The following is a 20,605-nucleotide window of genomic DNA, read 5'->3' as shown; positions in this document are numbered from 1 at the left end:
AAATAAACTTGACTTGACACATATAAATACTGTATGCATTTCCCATCTTATAGGTTATAAGGCGTACTTTCAAATTTCTGGCCAATTTGTAGTTTTTAAGGTGCGCTCTATAGCCCATAAACTTCAGTAATATACAAGAATATCAATAATGTGAATGAGAGATTGCCGAGTACCTGTTTTTGCGGTGGTTTTCCAAGTCATGACCTCCCATAGTTGAACTGAGGGTGGCGTTGAGCTCTTGCTGTTCATCATGCTGCAGGTTGAAAGCTTTGAGGGGGTTCATTGTCCAGTCGAACAAGGGGTCATATAGCAGCACCTGCGTGAAAGAAAATACACAAGAAGATTTATGAGACTTGGTGTGGCTAAGAAAGGGGAAGTCATAGTGTGCACCCTAATAATACTTGGCTCCCCAAAGTCATATATAAATGAAAACATAAATAGTCAAGTCATGTTTATTTGTATAGCCCTTAATCACAAAGAGTCTCAAATGACTGCACAGACCAAAGATTATTGCAAACCACAAACTATTATGACAACATCCCCTGATCTAAAATCATGACAGCAAGGAAAAAAATCAAAAACCTCAACATGAGGACTTATAAATAAATTACCAGGTTTTTTGGATTTAAAATAATTAGACTAAAGTATGCAAACGAATTAGATGAATTAAATATACTCCAATTAATTTACTGCCAAACTACTACTACTTGACATCAGTTCTACAGAGTTTGTAAAGAATCCAACCGGCCAGTGAGCTGTTCATGTAAAACAAGCCAGAAAGGCATGTAAAAAAACAAACTCTTTTTTTTAATTTTAGGAGTGTGTATGTGAATTTTTGTCATACCTCCACAATGGTGAGTAAAGCCTCTTGAGAACTTCTCATTACCTCCATGGTCTTTTCGCAACATCTAAAAAGGAAGAACATTCACTTAACACCATATCCTCTGAAATATGTTATTTTCAATTGTGTTTTAAATAATAATTGATTACCGGTATATAGCTTCATTTGGGTACAAATTGTGTAACAATATCTTGTTATTTTAAGGTATAGGAGCCTACTAACAGATGCGAGAAACTGCTTAGGAACCAAATAATGGTAAACTATCAGATATAAGGAAGATCAATCTAAAATAATCCTTCCAGAACAATCAGCACTACACAAAATAAGAGTACAATAACAGTGTTCTCCCTTGCTGCTGACCTCCTAAAAACTCCTTCCACACCAGTGATGCCCATCCCATCCACAATGTCCCTAGAGAGTCTGAAAGGGACAGTCTCAGGGGTAGGCAGAATCTTGCCCTGTTCAAAAGCCACACCTGATGACAACCAGAAAGCGGGACCATGGTCAAAGATCACAGATGATATAACTTCATGTATTAACAATGATGTTACCCAAGTCGATGTGCACCAGCTCTGCGGTCTGCTCGTCAATCAGGATATTCTGAATGTGACGGTCACCGAGGCCAACGATATAACCAACTGTGGGTGATAAGACAATTATGTTTTCTGGGATTTAACAAAAGTTTGACACTGTATTGATGAAAACAGATTTTACTAAGACTACATGAATTCTGGTTATCAAACAGTTAGTCTTGAGAGTCTTATTACGTTTTCGTACCAATAGAAGAGGTAGCCACACTGCGGGTATAGGCGAGTCGCTTTTCCATCCACACGGCTGGGTCCACGAAGCGTTCCATGCAGAAATATCTGAAAACGGGCTTGAAGTTTTTGCACACTTCCATGTAAGCATGGAGCTTCTCGTCGAAGCCGTGTTTCTGTGCCTCCTGTAACCACAAAGTTCATTAACAAAGTTATTTTGTAAACAGTGCAAGTCTTCTAATGTCATGTTATGTCAAGGTAGGGGCAGCACGGCGGCACAGTGGTTAGCGCTTGTGCGGCACAGTTCTGAGTTCATGAGATTGAAATTCCTGTGTGGAGTTTGCATGTCCTCCCCGTGCTTGCGTGGGTTTCCTCCGGGCCAATGTTCCCTCTAAGCTGCGTGTGTGTGCATTTGCGCACTACCCAGAGCTTTTCCGCGCATAAGAAAATCTAGCCAGCTCACAAAAATGAGGGCTCGAAATTGCTAATTAAAAAGGGAATTAAGTCTAAGTTACCCTGCATGAAAGTAAAAATACACGGGTTCCCATGACGCTGTGTTCTAAATGCGGTATTTTGAAGTCAATGTCGAAGTAGAACGAAGTTGAGTAAAGTCAGTAGAGTTTTTCGAGAACCAACTTCTTTGGCTCGGCTCACTAAAAAGAACCGTCTCTTTCGGGTCCCAAACAGCTCTTCAGGTTTTTGCTTCTTTAATCCCTACACGACCAAATATTATGTAAAATTGTGCACAAAATGACTTAAAGGTAGGGGGGGGGGAAATAGAACCCAAAAGAAAAAAATACCAAAATGAAAAAGTAGTGAAAAGCTGAGAAAAAAATAAACACAATGAGATTTTTTTTTAAATGAAATTAAAAAAAAAGGAGAAAAAAACAGCAAAAAAGAGGAAAAAGTTTGTGTTGCATTCAAATAATTTCCAATTATATATAGTTAATCTTGTTGCCAACATTGTACTTCCACTAAAAAAATGTAATTAAATACAGTTCTGTAACGTGCAACCGACTAAGTAGGCCTACAAAAATGTTAGTATTATGCGACAAAAGATACCAGGAAATAAAAAGAAATGGATATCTTGTGAAAGAATTGTAAAAACAAATGACGTTTGTAGGCCCTGCAACCTTAGCAATCGTACATTAGTCAATTCATTCAAAAGTGAAAAATAATTTTGCATTGCCGGAAACTAAGCAAAATGTAACGTGATGTCAAGTTTTGGACACGTTTGATAATGATTTAGTTGCCACACTTGGGGTTGCTGTTTCAAGCATTGCTCACCGACTTTGTGTGAACGCTCAGACCTGTGGAAAATTACAGGGAACATTGCTCCGGGCACTCCAGTTTCCTCCCACATTCCAAAAACATGCATGTTAGGTGAATTGGCCGGTCCAAATTGTCCCTATGTGTGGATGAGCGAGTGAGTTGTCTGTCCCTGTGTGCCCTGCGATTGGCTGGCAACCAGTTCAGGATGTCCCCTGCCCACTGCCCGAAGATAGCTGTGATGGGCTCCAGCACCCCTGCGACTCTACTGAGGATAAGCGGTGCAGATAGTGGATGGATGGATGTCAACATAGGGGCATTATATTGACCAAATATTTAAGTTTTTAATCCATACTAAGTACGGCATATCCCTGGAATACTGCAACTCCACCTTACGACCTTTTCACCAGCATAAGATGTTTGTCGTGCCCTCTTTAAGACATTTTCTCCATTTTACGACATCAAAAACATCATTTTGCATGGCCAAAATCATAGAAAATTCCATCTTGGCTGTGTTCAACTCAGGCTAGGTTCACACTCGAGAGCTTAATACTCAATTTCGATTTTGGGGTGAAATCTGATGTTTTTTGTGAGACCATTCACTTTTGCCACAAGTGTCCCGCATGCTGTGTTGGCAGAGGTACTCATGGAAGCTAACAGCATCGCGTATTTAGCAATTTGAGAGATATTGTGCCACCGGAGGAAGCGCATGTACAATTTAATTAAATCCAAAATCTCGCTTTCCCTCCATTGAATGCTCTCAATGATTCCATCCGCCATGGTTTATGATTTCTCCTGCCTCGTTGAACACGTAATAGTGAAGTGCAGGTCGCATGAATGCGTCTCGTCGGTTAACACAGCAGTCGCATTCCACAAGATCAGATATCTATCGGATTAAAGACCACATATGAGGGTGACCTGGGTCTGGTGTGAAAAGAAAAACTGGTTATGTGCCGTTTAGATGAACTATAACAGATTGGATATAGGTTGCGTTTGTGCAAAAGAAAAAAAGTCAGATTTTCCTGCAGTCTAAACCTGGCCTTAGATGCCAGTCTGCTATTGGTCCAAAGGCATAATTTCGGCACGGACGAGGGGACATGTCTCTAATGAGATTATGTGATCACTTAAAAAAATGTGCTATGTCCCCACGATACAGCGATACAATATTGTATTTTTTGTACTGCTATAAGTCCCAAGGCTTGCAGTCAGGCCAATAGGAGAAGCAAAAAACATGATAACCAACGAAGCAGGCGATTATCAAGAAATAAGAAGAAGCCACATAAATTGCTACCCTTTGTAAGTTGAATGGCCGTAATCAAAGATTATTAAAAATAAGGAAGTAATTAAAGCAAGGAAATCCTCTAAGACCATGCATATTTCCATAAGTGTACGTTTTAAAATTAGTGTTATTTTAATTCTATTGTTGTCATCGCTCCCTCTCTGCATCCAACAGCTACTCCACTTTACCAGTTCAAGTCATGTCACACCAAAGTAAATATTTCATTTTCCCTATACATGTATACGGATTTATTTATCTAAATCATACACACACGTAAGAAATACTTATTACATTATTAGGTTCATGATTCTGGCTGGAGTACTGGGAGTTTGGAATGCATTTGATAATTAACATAGGTTTCTATCCCCGGCTGTATGACAATTTGACTTTGTGATTCCCAACTCAGAACGAAATTATGTGGAATTCCCGTGATCAATGTGCAAGTGGTACCATCATCTTTTTGCGGCATGCGAGGCTAGATGCGTCCTGAGGTCGGTATCGTTTGTGGGCCCCTTTAGCTGGATCCGCCAGGAACTCTCCAAGGGGAACTGTGCCGGAGCACCATTCAAGGACTCCGCTGCACTGGGAGAAGGGGACCACCTTAGAACGAACAGAAAAATCATTCTCATCTCAAAAGAAGCAAAAAAGATTCATTCGTTTTTGATAGTGGAGAAAACAATATTAGTTTTAAGTCACTGCATGAAACAGAGATAGGAAAAACCCATCATTGATAAGGTTCAAAATGTGATTCCAATGAGACCTTATATCTTCTAATGTTGAGCTTCCTCTTGCGAGTGTCGCTGTTGCGCTGAAGCAACATGGAACACATGCCGAACACTTGCTGCATCACCGCATCTTGTCGCAGGTCGTCTTTGCCCTGCACACGAAGAAACGTGAAAACATTTAGGCGAAACTTCCCGTTTTCGTTTTCCAAAAATATTTTCTTACTTGCTCACATAAAAAAAAATCCAAATGATGCTTATGGAAATGTAAAACTCAAAACTGCAGGAAAAATAATTATGTTGGTTGAAAATAAATCTAATTTGGTCTATAACTATATCAAATATTTTTTTATTATCTATCTTATCCTTAATTAGTAGTAAAGTAAGAGAAATAATACTTAAAATAGAAATGATCTGCCTGTTTTACTCTTCTAAAATTGTGTAAAGCTGCAAGTATGATAGGAAAATATACACAGGGAGGAATACATTATTTTTCCACTGGCATGTTATCCGTTCTTTTTAGAATTTTAGAGTAAAAAAAAACGTTTTTTTTTTTGCTGAATAACAATATTTATGTTTTGAATAATTCAAATAACCCAAAACATTATACATTAATTTATATTAATCTTAAAATAAGATGAATATTTGAAATAAAGGATTCCAATATAAAATATTTCTTGACTTAAGATTTGAAAATCTTTAAAATTGGGAAAATTGAATTAATTTGGTTTTATTTAATTCGTTTGATTAGCTGATTTAGTTGAAATAAAAAAAATGTGAAAAAGTCTTAAAATTAGAAAAATTTACTAATTTGGGTTTAATTAATTTATTTGGTTGATTTAGTTTAATTGAGAAAGAAAAAGTCTTAAAATTAAGAAAACTAATTTAATTTACCTTTAATACATTTATTGGATTAGTTAATTTAGATTAACTAGGAAAGAGTTTATAAACTCTAAAAATGAGAAAAAAATAATTCAATCTGGTATTATTTGCAGGAAAAAAAATCAACTAAAATGAGCACATTTTTAAAATAGCGGGGAAAAAAGGGTTTTACTCAGAAATATAATGACTACTTATTTTTCTATATTTTCCCAAATATTTAACTATTGCTATAAGAAATCAAAATATTCAACAGAAAAAAAGTTCTTGAAAATGTCTTAAAAAAAAAAAAAGATTACTATTTTAGATCTTAATACACTTTTTCCTTCATTTGACAAGAGTGTATGCTTTGCACAAGAAAAGCATGCTTTTCATGATGACTGTGTCAAAAAGTAAATGATTAACTTCAAGTTTTTCACACTCACTTAAAAACACACACCCAGCGTTTGATGACAAAGGTGCGAAAAACTATTTGTGATCTTCAAACTAATGTTTGTCCGCACACAGAAACACATCAATTATTAACAGACGGCAAAAAGAGAGACGTCACCAATCAAACAGACAATTGCTGGAGACTAAGCCTTAATAAACATTCGGGAGAAAGCTAAGAAAAACGTATTTGTGACTAGAAACTTATTCAACCTCAACATCAAAGTGAGATTGAAATGAAAGTGAAGCAAATAAACATACACCCACCTTGACCAGCTGCCTTCTGCGCTTGCCATCAGAGCCGACACAATCTATAATCTTTGGCAGGTTGACTCCTCCGGCCAAGTTATAATGCGGCATGAAGGAATGAATTGTTGCAACGTCATCATAGCGACCCGAAGGATCGACCTGTTCAAGCGGAGAAACAAATTGAACCTGGTGTTATGAATGTTTGGGAACACCTGACATCATTTCAAATAAAAAACTAGGGCAGGGTTATTCCAATCAGTGTGGAGGGGCACATTATTGTGCAGGGGTGGCGAGCACGTGCCTCTAGAACCGCATGCGGCTCTTGGCCGATAAGAATGCGGCTCTTTGCCACATCATATTTTCTATATACCGTAAATTCTGGATTATATGCCGCTACTTTTTCCCCAAACTTTCAACCCTGCGGCTTATTCAGTGATGTGGCCAATTTATGTAATTTTTCTAACGGCCGCCAGTGGCGCTCGAGTGTTGCTACCATTAACTGCCCTGTCAAAGCTATATTATTATTATTAAAGCTTTGAAAACTCTCTCGATGTACCGTCTTTCTTTGTAAATATGTGTAACCCATGTATAATATGTATTTGCAACTGTACATTTTTGTAATGTATTTATTTGTATTTATTTTAGACACTTATTCTGATATGTTTTGCACGGGCGAATGAAAAAGGAGGGGTGGAACAAACGCGGGGTGACGGGAAGTGGGGACCGGTAAAGGTGAGGAACAGACGGACCTGTTTGTGGACGCGGCGGACAATAGTGGATATATATTTTTCCCCACCCTTACCTTTGGAAATATACACTTTTTTCCTTGGATTACTTACAATGGGACCCGGACTCTGCAGGTCTGCATCAAACCTTAAGTACCGGTATCATTTTCCGTTCATTTTGCCGGCTGTGATTTTTGGACTGTGTACTTTAATGAAGGACATTTAGTTTCAATCGCGGGACTTAAAGTCGGGTTTGGGTTAATTTTGTGTTTGTGTTACATTTTTTAATGTGGGCGCATGCGGCTTATATACAGGTGCGGCTTGTGTAAGTACAAAATCGGTTTTCCTCTTAAAATGTGGTGGGTGCGGCTTATAATCAGGTGCGCTCTATAGTCCGGAATTTACGGTACTGTGGCTCTTTGCCTTGTTTCATGTGTAGTTTTTTTTTTTGTTTGTATTGAGGGTGGACACTTTCCTTGAAATCAACACAAGAACAATACTTGTATTGTAAGGAGAGAAGTGTGTTATGGGAAATAATATGTTTTTAACTGTACGTGTTTGTGTGTGTCTGTTTGTCATGGCAGGTCAGTGCGTGGTGTGGCTCTTTGACTCTGACAGATAAAGATTTCGGCTCTTTGTGTCAAACTTGTTCCCCACCCCTGTTATTTTGCTTCAAAGACATTTTTTGGAAAGATAAAATTGGGCAAATTCCAGCAGCACACTAGACAAGGTCTCACGGCACAGTAGTGTGCCCCGGCAGACTGGTTGAAAAACAGTGGTCTAGAGTGCCACAGGGACTCTCCCAATTTTATCTTTGCAAAAAAACCATGCTATTGTTCAGTATCATTGCAGTTTCCATTGATCAGCTGAGGGACTGTTACATTCATCTTTATCAGTATGTTGCGCTATATTACCATTTTTTTGTTATTTTTGTGTACTAATTATCTGCTCACGAGGTAGGGAAAAACTGTATATCAAATAACATTTTTGTTTGGTGAAGTAAAAAATATTTCTCATAATTGTTCTCATTTGAATTATTTTCTTATTTTCCTGAAAGTAATTTAAAAAAAATAAAAAAACCAGAAAAAGTATAGTAAAACATTTTGGGGTTCCACTGGCAATAGACTTTGGCAGGTTAAGTTTTATTCGTGTTATTTTTCTAGAAAAAAAGATGAAAATATAGTAAAACTTGAAAAACTGTTTAAAATGTAGCAAAATCTCAAATTACACCAGACTCATTAACAAATAATCTGTGTTACCTTTATGCAGTCAGTTTAAGCAACATGATCATTTAAAAGAATTGTATAGAATTTGAAACATTTTCTTACTTTCATCATTTTCGTGCTACACTTACGAATAGGAACCAAAAACAACACATGGACAAGCATGACGTCAATCTCCAGCACTCCCCCCCACACCCATTTCTTTTACCTAGTGTTTCTTGCCCTGAACAGCTTTGTTAAAAGTAAGCTAAAAGCAAGTGGGCGCGCTGAGAAAAAGAAAGCATGAGGGCTTTTCTCAGTAGGGCATTGTTAAAACATACTTAAAGGGACAGTGAAATATTTATTGCCTTCTAGTGTCACAAAAAGCTTTTCAGTAAATAAAATAATATTGATTTGAATAATACTAGGGAAAAATATGAACCATCATACCAATATTATTTTTTATAAAAAAAAAAAAAAACATACAGAGAAATTTGTATATATTTTAGATTGTAGAATCCCTACCTAGAAGTCGCCGCCATGTTTGTCTGGCATCTTGCTGCTATGCTGTGCTCTTGGCACTGGCTTTTGTTTGCATTAGACAAGACAGTGCCATCGAGTGGTCAAATATTACACACTGGGGCACCTTAGATGACGCACCCCAACTTTGAGCTTAAAAAAAAAAACATTAAACTGGTACTAGAAATCAATCTTTAAATATTTTCAAAGGTCTGTGTGCCTCGAGACTTATTGATGGGGAAAAAGTGTTCCTAAGGACAAAAGAGGTTGGGAAGCACTCAACTAGGGTATGGGAAACCCAAGCCATATTGACAGTTTAGTTGTTATAACAAAGTCAAAGTGTAGTTTTTCTTTCGTTGTGGAAAATATAAATGGAAATAAATGAAAGGTTGCCTTTCTATTAGACAGGTAATATGACATAATTAAAGAATACAAACGTAAATAAAATAATACGATTTCCACTGTTCCCTAAAAAAAAAATTTATATATTTTTTGAGTACCTTGATCTCAACAGTGGGTATTGCAACTTGATCCAGATCTTTGATCCGGTGAATGGTTTGATCCGCTGGAATTGGAATTGCCTCTGTAAGAAAGGCACAGAACGCAAATCAGTGCTGATTCAAATGCAATTTACCTATATTAGGAAGTGGAAAATCACTACATTTGCAAATCAGTGTATCTCAGGGATGTCCAAACACAGCCCCCGCGCCATTTTTGTACCACCAACGCTATTTTAATGGCTCAAGATACACTAAAAGGATGGTTTTCTACTCAAAAAACACATCAACTGTACAGCCTTTTACAAAGAAACTGTAAACATGCAAATTAGTATATCACACTTATTTTAGGAGAAATGTATCCTTACTTATTCTGTACTGTTTCAAAGTTCTAATCACATAGGGATTCGTAACGAGTAGTTTATTTATGAAAAACTGTCTGCTCTTGTTTTGGTTCTGAAGGAAAGGCTGACATTTTGCTGCTGTTTAAAAGCAGGGCATTTGCTTTTTTGTAAGGTTTACTATTTATATAGTATAGGTAACAAGTGCCTGAGCACCCAAGCCTTTGGAGAATTCTAAAACAACTTTGAAAACCATTGTAAATCATCAATCAATGACACTAGGTTGAAATTAATGACAATAAAAACAACTCTAATTCTAAAAACAATGGTGATTTAAAAAAAGGAAAGTCTAAAAACACTATCCATCCGTCGTCTGCACCGCATATACTCAAACAGGGTCACGGGGGTGCTGGAGCCCATCTCAGCCATCTTCAGGCAGTGGGCAGGGGACACCCAGAACAGCCAGTCGCAGGGCACACAGAGACAGACAACTCACTCACTCATTCACACCTAGGGACAATTTGGACCAGCCAATTAACCTTACATGCATCTTTTTGGAATGTGGGAGGAAACCGGAGTGCCCGGAGGGAACCCACACAAGCACAGGGAGAACATTCAAACTCCACACAGGAGGTTCGATCTCATGACCTCAGAACTGTGCCGCCGTGCTGCCCTGTTGCTGTCATATTTAAGAAAATTTAGTGAATCGATTACAGCTAAAAATGAAAAAAAAAATATAAAAGGCAGTGGCTGGCAGTGGGCAGGGCACACCCTGAACAAGTTCAGCCAGCCGCAGGGCACACAGAGACATATTACTCACTCAAGCCCATACAAGCATGGGTAGAACATGCAAACTCCACACAGGAAGGCTGGTAGCTGAATTTGAACCTATGATCTCAACACTGTGCCGCGGAACAGGAACCATTCAGCTGCCGTGACGCGCAAAAAACACTGATTTCAGTAAATTACCCCCAAAACAAAATCAATGTGGCCCTTGAATCCCTCAATTTTTTCTCTACATGACCCTAGGAGTGAAATGTTTAGAAACCCCCTGGTTTGAATATTTCACTCACTTTTTTCCATTTTGTGCCGGCTGGCGTCGAGATAAGCCAACTGGATATAAGCGTCGCAAAGTCGCTCGATACCCCTAATCATTTCGCCTCTCTTTTTCCTGACGGCACCGATGATCTTCTGGGCCACATCTGAGCGATCCTACAAGAGGGAATCACCAAATGTGTGGGGTTACTTTTTTTTAAAAAAGGGAAGGCCATAGCTGTGAAGACAACATGCAAATGGATATTTATAATTTAATAATCAAGTGGTATAACAACTACATGTCGACAAGATTATTTTTGAATCAATTCATTCACTCAACAACACTATTTTGCTTGTTTTCTAATTAGCGCAAAGGGCGTCCGCTTTGATATGAATATCTAAAATAGGAACTTAGCTAGGTGGCTTGCTAAATGGCTAAAAGGGTAGCTTGATAGTTAGCTAAAAAGGTAAACAGGTTAGTAACTAAAAGGGGGCTAGATCGCTAGCTAAAAGGGCTAAATAGCCGGATAAAAAGTCAAAAACAAAGCTAGATAGGAAGCCAACATTCAGCTTGATAACTAGCAAAAAAAGATCAAATCTGAGCTAGATAGCATGCAAAAAATGTAAAAAGATAGCCAGATAGCTTGCTAAATAGCTCAAATGTAGGATTACATCTAGCTTCAAAGCCAAAAAGGAGCCAGACAGCTAGAAAAAAAATCCACACTTTTTGCTCATTTGCTTTCTAAAACCCTAAAATTGAAATTTAGTTTGTTGTATTTCCTCTAAAATAAAATAAAAAGGATAAATAAATAATACATGAACACATCCCATTCTACTTCAATTTAACTGCTTACAAATCATTATCAATACTTGAATAGATTATTTTTGTCCATGCAAGCCATCAACTGGAATTTATCTATTGGAATCTCTAAGATAACGAATCATTTTGTTACTATGTTATTAGCAGGTTAATTATTAAAAATTGGGTCAAATACTCAAATCAACCGATAAAAAAATATTTTACTAGAAAATCACAATGACCCATCACTGTGAGCTATTTTCAGAACAGGTTCGCGGGCACCTCAACCATCTTTAGGAGGAACCACATTGGAGACCCCAGGTTTACAGGTTCTCTTATTTCTGTTATTATGTGAGTACTGTATTTTCACGACTAAAACGCGCACCACACAAAAATTGTTTTTGTCATATATTTTCCATACATAAGGCGCACCAAACTATAAGGCGCTATGCTGGGAACATCAACAAAACAGATAGTTCAGTCTAACTTTTTAACCCCTTTAGATTTCGTTGGCTCGCAAAGAATCAAATACGTGTTTCAGACACGGTGTCTGTACGATGTCACCAATAAACTTCTGGGATTCAAGAAATGCCAACAATTTCTCAATTTCTATTTCATTTTTTGCTCACAACTGTGTTGACCGCAAAGTAAGAATTTCATTGTGCAGGGAAACGTGGTTCTTTACTGTGCATAAGACAATAAACACTTTAAATTGAATTGAATTTAGAAATAGACTCATCACAGAAATATCAAAATCAGTCTGAAACAAGATACTAAGAAAATATAAAGCTCACCAAAGTAGTCTTGCAGCCATCACTTTCAATAATAATACGCAACCATGGTCCTCTTACATCCGTGAGTGTAGTAAATCCAACCGTGTAAAATATTTACACACTCCAAAACACGCAATAATGCAGACAAATAAAAGAAAAAAATCCGCCGAGAAGTATCTGTTGCTAGCTGTCTGTTTAGCCCCATAATTCCTGTTTATAAATACAGACTAGTAAACAATGTTTTCTCCATACAGCAGAGCAACCAAAAAGTGATTCACATTCATCTTTTACGACCAATTGCAGGCTTTGTTTTGCCCCGCTTTAGCCTGTAAATGCTTAAAAAGACCCGCCTCCTTTTCTCCGAATAACTTTGGCCAATAGTGCCTGATTCAAATGATGAGTGACACATTGGTTAGGAAATGAAACGCCAGTATATATATCCCAGCATACACCGCGGACTTCTTCGCCTACAAGGGAAAATCTAGTCGGCAGCTGCTAGCCTTAATTGAGAGACCTTGCGACTTAATATTGATCCATATATAAGGCACACTTGTATTATAAGGTGAATGGTCAGCTTTTGAAGAAAATAAAGGCTTTTAAATGCGCCTTATAATACTGTATTTTAAAGAGTTTTTAGGGGTTGGAGTCTATACAAGCATACGCAGTAATTTGTAACTATAGTTACTTTCAAAGTAACACGCTACTTTTTGGTGTCAGTAATCTATGGGATGAATTAAATAATTTTTGGGACAGAATATTGAATGTAAATAGTGACTAACTAATTATTGTTTTACATTAACACTGCACCCTGTTTTTTGACTGAATTTCTAATGCAGTCATATTGGGAAAGATTTAATTCATTTGGATTCCTTTTATGCGATCCTACCACATCAAAGGGTGATGACTGCCGTGGGGCACTCTTTGTCAGACGACTAGTACAAAACTCTTCGTCCTTGTTGGCGTTGACCAGGGCAAAAATGATGAACAGCGTATGATGAGGGTGCTCAAGACAAGAGCGGAAAATTACCTAGAAGAGCCAAAAAAGGAACAGCAATTATAGTCAGAAGACAAGCTCCCCCTATGATAAAAATAGAATTCTTAAAGAACAACATCTCACATCAAAAAGGACTTCATGGAAGCCTACGTCTTCTCCGCCAGACGCCATCTTGGTACCCATACGGGCAGCGAGCTGATACATGAGAGGAACAAACTTGTAGGAAGGGATTTTCTTGACTCCTTTCTGAAAAACAAAAAAATCCTGATACATTTTAAGACTACCAACACAAAGGAAATTATAGAGCATTGGTCTGAGACTCGAAAAAATTGGGGTCGGCAGGAGCCAGTTCCAGGTGAGATAGGACGAAATTGAGCTTTTACAAAAGGAAAGCGGATCGTTTTTTTTTAAAGTTCTACACCAAAGGTATTATTAGGCATGTGTAACTGCAGTGCCTTTTTACTTTCAACATATTCCATGATTGCATATTTCTATATGCAGTGTAGTATGTTACGCTAACAAATAGAAACAAAAAAACTTTATTAGCATGATGTCACTACACCAAGGACCGCCAACGTAGTGCCCACAGGCACCAGGGTGCTATGGTGCCTGCCAACCTGTTTTTAAAATAGCTCACTGGTGTTGGGTCATTGTGATTTTCTAGTAAATTGATTTATTTTTAGTGGTTGACTGAATCTATTTAACCATACTTCCAATAATTAACCTGGTAATAACATAGTAAAAACATAGTAATAACAGAGTAATAACATGAAACCTTTGTTATTTTAGTAATGTATATCGAACTGGATGCCCTTTTGGCTAATTAGTAAAAAAAAAAAAAAAAAAAAAAGAAAAGAAGCTCTCTGCTTAAAAAGGTAGGAGACCCCTGCTCTACACGATCAGGAGTTTGAGACCCCTGTTCTAGAGTAACTGACAAACCTTCATCATGTCATTGACAGGTCTAATGTCTGCATTCTCCAGCCAGAGCGAGGCCAAGCGGAACACCCAGGTGTCGTGCTCCTCGCCTTGCTCCAGGCACTGTATGTAATTCTCCACTGCCTTACACAGGAAGCGCTGTCTGTCCGCCTGCAGGTTTGAAAGGGCCTTCTCGTCCAGCTCTAGCTCTCTTTCAACCTTTACTGTATACCTGTACGCAGAAGAAATACTATCGACATTAAAAAAATCAAAAGAGCTACATTGCAAAACCAAAGTTAAGGGGGGAGCATACAAATCAGAATAGAATAGAACACCTTTCTTGTCATTAAAGAAAATGTTACTGAAATTCAAAGCTACCGCATATAATGCACATATACATGTAGAATTTTAAGTGACGCGGAATAAATATACAACCCAGAGTTGTACAAACCTGTTTTTGGTTACATTGTGCTCCTTCATCAGATCCACCTCTTCTTTTGCCTTCTCAAGCAGGGCCTGTTTATTCTCAAACTCGGAGGAAGTCATGTATTTATCAATGCTCTGGTACTGGGCGTCTGAAAAACGAGCCAGTGACAGGAAGGCCTCCATTCGCTCGTTCATCAGGCGAGAGTCCTGCACTCCTGACTCACCCTTAATGACCTCAACAGCCTAAAAGAGGGCATTACAAAGCATTTACAGAGTAGCAAAAAGTTAACAGGGAATGTTTTTGGTCGTAAATTGACAACAATTTTGAATTTTTTGACAGACTAATAATCGTAACATTTAAAAATAAACCTTAAAAAATTACTAAAAGATGGTCAAACCTGTAATAATTACCGTACATTTATAAACAAGAAATTGGAAACTCATAATTGTTTGTTAAAATAACTGAATGCTTACTTCTGATCTATATTATATTGTAGTAGATGGGATTTTCTAAGCTTGTGTTTGTGTGATGTTTTTCATGTAAATCAGTTCCATATAAAATTTGCTGTTACCATTTCTGTGAGAGTCTAGGGTTTTTTTGTGTCCTTCTCAGTAACTAGATGAAAATCAACTGTTAAAGAAATACAATCTTACTCTCTCCAAATATTGTTCCAAAATAACTCCAGGACTTTCCTGGCACGTTTCAGCCAGCCAGTTGCCACAGAGCCTAAGGCACTCTGTGTAGATTGGTGCCAAACCAGGATTGAAGTCAAACTGTTAAAAAGGCACAAAAATACAAAAACAAAACCAAGGTGGGACATTTTTAAGTTCAGGATCATAGTAAGTGTGTTTTTCTTTCAGATAGAAGTGCAACAATTACACAGCAACTAAATCGATCATTAAATTAATCAATAATTCATATAATTGTGTGTTTTTTTCATAGATCTAGATACCCCTTAAGATAAAAAAACTATCCTAATTTTTAAAATTAGATTGTCAACATTTTTAAGATTTTTTTCATCTTCATTCACTTTGTGGTGAATTGAAACTAAACATTTTGCTCATGGTACCAGAATGCATTGGTCACAATCTAAGGGCGTAGGTTTGGTCTTCGCATAGGTTGGACATTAGCATTTTCATTTAATTGATCACATAAAATAGGCGGGGCAAAACAATGATTGCTCAAAATTGGTGATGATGGGCCCATCCGACCATGGCAAAACTACACCCTTGTCACAATTAGGTAAATGTAATGATTTTTCTTAATATTGGTCAGTCAACACTAGTCGGTATTATTTCTACAAATCTTTGACTGTTTTAAAATATATCAATTTGATTGTTATTTTAGCCTGACACAGGCAATTTCATTTTACTTTAATCAAGGGCGAACATTTTTTCGTATTTTCTGGCATGGTATGGGCCATAAAAAAATCCACAGAAATTGCTGTTTTTTATAACTGTTTATTTAACAAATATTTTACTTATATTACAAAGTTTGAAATGAAATATGTTTTAGTTTATCTGAATAATTGACGATTCAATCAATATGATAATTTGCTGGGGCCCTACTTTCGAAAATTCACAACAGGAACGAGTGCTTTGAGTTTTCTTACCCTTTCCTCAAGTTTCTGTATCATCTGTCTCAGAAGGCCCAAAGCCAGAACTTGTTCTCCTTTCACCCAATACACTTGAGCTTCTTCCAGTTGCCATGGTGATACAGGTGACAAAAGTCTGTTGCCTTCAACTCCAAGCTGCTTCATCTGAAACACTGCTCGCTCTGCTAACTGGAAACAAACGGAAACATGTTGAGAACTACAGTCGCTAATGTTCATCATGCTCAGTTTTAAACTAAGGCAGAAAAAATATAGACAGAAAACGAACACATATTTCCTTAGGTATGTAACCTTTTAGGGAAATGTTACCTGTGTGTTTCCTGCCTTGCGAGCCAGCTGACAAAGCTCCAAAAGGTGGTCAGTGAGCACTGAGCAGAGATACTGAGAAGTGTCGGGTCTTGACATTAGTGTGTTGTAGGACACGGAGCGAATGGCCAAGATGGGCTCCACTAACAAAAATTCACTGTTCGCAAGCAGCTGCGAGTGTTGTCGTAACTGGTTACACACATTCTTTGCTCCAAGCTCTGAGAATGATCTGAAAGACGATACAGTGAAAAGGGTTGGAATCACCTTATTGACATTAACACTTAGACATACGGTGCAGTGAAAAATTATTTCCCACTTACCTGATTTCTGTGTTTTTTGCATAGTTATCAATCACAAAGGTTTCAAATCATCAAACTCATTTTAATATCACACAGGCACTACCCAAGGAAAAACAAAATGTTGTTTTGAAATGCTGATTCAATTTATTAAGGCACAAAAAAAATTCCAAACCTATGGATCATGTAGCAGGACAAGGATCCAAAACACACCAGCAAGTCCACCTCTAGCTGGCTAGAAACAAAACAAGATGACGGTTCTGGGGTGGCCAACTCTAAGTCCGGATTTAAATCAATTTGAGATGGTGTGGTATGACCTTAAATGGGCAGTTCATGCTAGAAAACTCTCCAATATGGCATATTTGAAACAAGGAAAATGGGCCAAATTTCCTCCACAGTATTGTGAAAGACTCATTACCAATGATCGTGACGTTTGATTTCTGGGATCGCTGCCCAAGGTGGCCCAATTCGCTATTAGGTTCAGGGCCAGATGGGTTTTGATTTTTTTTGTGCCCTAATAAACGGAATTACCTTTTCAAAAACTGAATTTTGTGTTTCTTTTTCTGTGTGATATTAAAATTGGTTAGATGATCTGAAACCTTTGTGAGTGATAACTATGCAAAAGAAACACAGAAATCAGGAGGCGGGCAAATGCTTTTTCACAGCACTGTATAATTGATACGTCACTACCTAGAGAAGAGGAGTTTGATGCTCTCCAGCTCTCTGATGCTCCGCAGGTTCCTTAGGGCCGGGTACAGTGATGACACCGCCTCCAGACTACCCCTACAAAGCTCCTCAACCTCCCTACCTCTGAGGGGGGAAAAAAAGGTCAAATTATTTGACCATCAATATATGATGCCATTACACAATCGTTTAAAAACTCGATAGACCTTGCTTGTTTGAGGGTATCATCAAAGACGGAAAACTCCTTGTCCCTCAATGCTTGTAAGGCACAGAACGCAGACTCATGGAATCCTGGCTTGTGTTTGTCACTCCTGATATTTATAAAAAAATATAAAGTTACTGTACATCAAGTACAAAAATTACAATTAACAATGTTTTCCTTTTCTGCACCTTTCAGACATATCGCAGTCCCATTGAGTGTTTCTCCAGGCAGCTTGGAAACGTAGCTCCCTCAGCTCAGCTCCCCACTCCACACCTTCACTTTCCAGACCCCTCATATAGGTGGAGAGGATGCTGCTCAGGCCAAAATTCTGTAGGCCCTGTGTGTGGGCAAAAATAGACTCATGAGAAAAAATAAATAAATAAAAAAGCATTGATTTGACAAATAATTAAGAGACCAGACCGTTACACTAACAGGATAAAAAACAAGATTACATAATTGATTCCCCGTATTAACAGTATACATTTAGCTATCGGAAGAATTAAATATATAAACAAACTTCACCTTAATCGAACAGGTTAAAACAGCATATTAAGGAACCATTTATAACAACTAAATATACAAATTTGGCCGCCCATACCTAAATACTAAAAGAACCCACTTTTCATCGTTTTCTGTCTGGATGACTTTCTTCTCTATAAGAGTTTCAGATTCCATATTATAGTTAAACCACCTGTATCTCACACTCAATCTACTGATTGGTCAAAGCTAACATATTTACTGCGATTGTATCCGCCTCCTAAAGTTCCCACATGACAGTAAAGCAAACTGAATTTGTATTGAAAGAAATTCAATTTGTATTTGGAAAACTGAGTGAAAAATAAAATAGACAAAATTTAATTTTAAAATAGTTCAGAGGCATCATTTCTTGATAAACTCTTCCAAACGGTTTGTTTCAGATCATGCTTTTGAATTCAATACCTGAAATAATTTGCAAAAATGTAGTATTCATGTTTTAATTTCAGTTCTTCAAAGCAATAATTCAAGCCCAGCGAATCAAATGGAAAAAATATAACCTAAGTGTAGTTTCTGGTAGCACATATATCAACTCACTATAAAATTTGGAACATTGAGACAAAGCGTGTGGTCACAACCATAGCCCTTTGTGTTTAACTTGCCTCCATGATTCCCACTTGTCGAATGACATCAGGCAGGGTTGAATGAAGGTCGTATGAGGTCAGGGCCTTCCCCCACATCGCTTCATGCTCGTAGGTTCGAATCCTGTGCAATTTGTTTGAAACGCTTCTGTGAGTCTAATAAATCAGCCGTATTAGACCTGTCACATTTGGATCAATGACAGGTTGCTATTATTTTATTACCTTGTTAGAGGACTTGGCAATGTTTCTCCTCCACAGCCATAAAGACTGTCAGGCTCTCCAATGCTCCGGTAGACATCGATCAACAGTTCCTATGAAATGTGTTGGTGTCAAACATAATAATAAAGCCTTACAGCTCCAGCAAAACTTTCATTGATCTATTGAGATTTAATAATCTCAAATAATAAGACTAAGAAAACATCAAAATAACCCTCATTACTCTGACACTGGTCTGACCTGCAAACTGATATTGGAATCCTCCATACTTTTCTCAGTCAGGCTGGAGATGGAAATATTCTGGCTGTTATCTTCAAAGGTGATCTTACGCGATGCTCTACCTTTTGTTCTGCCCAGTAAATTGAGAAAAAAATCACACAATAAAAACAAATTACATGCAACATATAACCCCACAAAATCTTAGTTTTCCATCAAAAGATTACCATCAATGCAACATACCTGCGATTGTCCTCCAGATTAGATTTAATTTTATCCACGTATATCTCAGTATACAGTAAAGCGGTGAAGTGAGCAGAACATGACTGAGCACATTTGGCCACCTCAATGTAGTTCAGGTCCAGCCAAAAGTTGGCATCGCACACCGTGCCGCAAGACGTGCTATAATCATGAATATGCAGGGTATGGAATGAGAGTATATAAAGTACGGGTGGTTGTTTAGTGTAAAATAAAAAACACAGAAAGTAATTAATCTGGATTGCACAGTTTTGTGAAATCCAACCCTATCAGACCTGTGGGGCCTTTGCTGATGTCTCAAATAGTCAACAACTGCCAGCATAGTACGCAGCGATGCCTTGTCGTATAAACCTTGGCTAGCCGTGTCAGACACTGCAAAGAATAATTTATGTCAATAAACTGGGGGATATAAAAAGCTTTTTTAACCAGTGTGATGAACTGTTTAATCATTATACCAGAGTCGACGTTGAGCGGTGTGGTAGAGCGGCTTGAGGCTTGAGCACTTCTGGAACAAAAACTAAAAAAATCCCGTATATGGGACGAAAGCAACTCTCTCCATGAACCCTGACAGTCATCTAAAAGGATTGAATGAATAATGAGCGGCAACAGCTTCTGGCAACAGTCCAGGTTCACCTATGCAAGGAGTGGGAGCTCATCAAGCAAATGTGTAATGAAACAACACAGAAACCTTTATTGTAAAGGTATTTAAAAATGTGAAGTTTGCTTATCTGACTACTTACCTGACAAAGAGGTCTGGACAGAAGGATAGCCTCACACTTGACTCCTCCGCTATCCAACAGAACAGTGCAAAGAGACTCTAGCCAGACCGTGTGGCCGCCCATCTGTGGGATCCAAATGTTTTGGTTCTCTAGCTTCTCCTTTGCCTCTGAACTTTGCTCAGTACTCACAATAGCAGCCTGGAAATGGAAACGATCAGTGTGAATAACCAATACGGTTCCATGGGTTAAATAGACTATTCACTCCAGTAGCAAAGAGTGCAGATCGAGCGAAGTCAACTAAAGAAGTTAATAGCTTCCCCCTCAATGG

At 37.9% G+C, this 20,605-nt stretch overlaps 1 protein-coding gene across 1 annotated transcript in view; it reads right to left on the bottom strand.

Moving 5' to 3' along the window:
• Positions 1 to 20,605, bottom strand: part of atm (ATM serine/threonine kinase) — a 36,155-nt gene that overhangs the window by 2,296 nt on the left and 13,254 nt on the right. Inside the window, exons 36-62 of the mRNA XM_088345866.1 lie at positions 20,299 to 20,475; positions 20,014 to 20,191; positions 19,834 to 19,930; positions 19,544 to 19,702; positions 19,325 to 19,433; positions 19,091 to 19,179; positions 18,890 to 18,992; positions 17,942 to 18,090; positions 17,758 to 17,862; positions 17,558 to 17,677; positions 16,575 to 16,800; positions 16,266 to 16,436; positions 15,307 to 15,426; positions 14,678 to 14,895; positions 14,251 to 14,458; positions 13,435 to 13,557; positions 13,204 to 13,344; positions 10,784 to 10,922; positions 9,373 to 9,455; positions 6,445 to 6,585; positions 4,908 to 5,024; positions 4,598 to 4,747; positions 1,619 to 1,784; positions 1,393 to 1,479; positions 1,202 to 1,316; positions 845 to 908; positions 174 to 316 (exon numbers count right to left, since the gene is read on the bottom strand). Coding sequence (XP_088201992.1) covers positions 174 to 316; positions 845 to 908; positions 1,202 to 1,316; positions 1,393 to 1,479; positions 1,619 to 1,784; positions 4,598 to 4,747; positions 4,908 to 5,024; positions 6,445 to 6,585; positions 9,373 to 9,455; positions 10,784 to 10,922; positions 13,204 to 13,344; positions 13,435 to 13,557; positions 14,251 to 14,458; positions 14,678 to 14,895; positions 15,307 to 15,426; positions 16,266 to 16,436; positions 16,575 to 16,800; positions 17,558 to 17,677; positions 17,758 to 17,862; positions 17,942 to 18,090; positions 18,890 to 18,992; positions 19,091 to 19,179; positions 19,325 to 19,433; positions 19,544 to 19,702; positions 19,834 to 19,930; positions 20,014 to 20,191; positions 20,299 to 20,475 — 3,698 coding nt within the window. The remainder of the gene's footprint in view (positions 1 to 173; positions 317 to 844; positions 909 to 1,201; positions 1,317 to 1,392; positions 1,480 to 1,618; positions 1,785 to 4,597; positions 4,748 to 4,907; positions 5,025 to 6,444; positions 6,586 to 9,372; positions 9,456 to 10,783; positions 10,923 to 13,203; positions 13,345 to 13,434; positions 13,558 to 14,250; positions 14,459 to 14,677; positions 14,896 to 15,306; positions 15,427 to 16,265; positions 16,437 to 16,574; positions 16,801 to 17,557; positions 17,678 to 17,757; positions 17,863 to 17,941; positions 18,091 to 18,889; positions 18,993 to 19,090; positions 19,180 to 19,324; positions 19,434 to 19,543; positions 19,703 to 19,833; positions 19,931 to 20,013; positions 20,192 to 20,298; positions 20,476 to 20,605) is intronic.

Source organism: Urocampus carinirostris, chromosome 10, assembly GCF_059441175.1.
Source record: "Urocampus carinirostris isolate Australia breed hairy pipefish chromosome 10, RoL_Ucar_1.0, whole genome shotgun sequence".
NCBI lineage: Eukaryota > Metazoa > Chordata > Actinopteri > Syngnathiformes > Syngnathidae > Urocampus > Urocampus carinirostris.
This window is presented reverse-complemented; position numbering and strand designations above follow the sequence as displayed.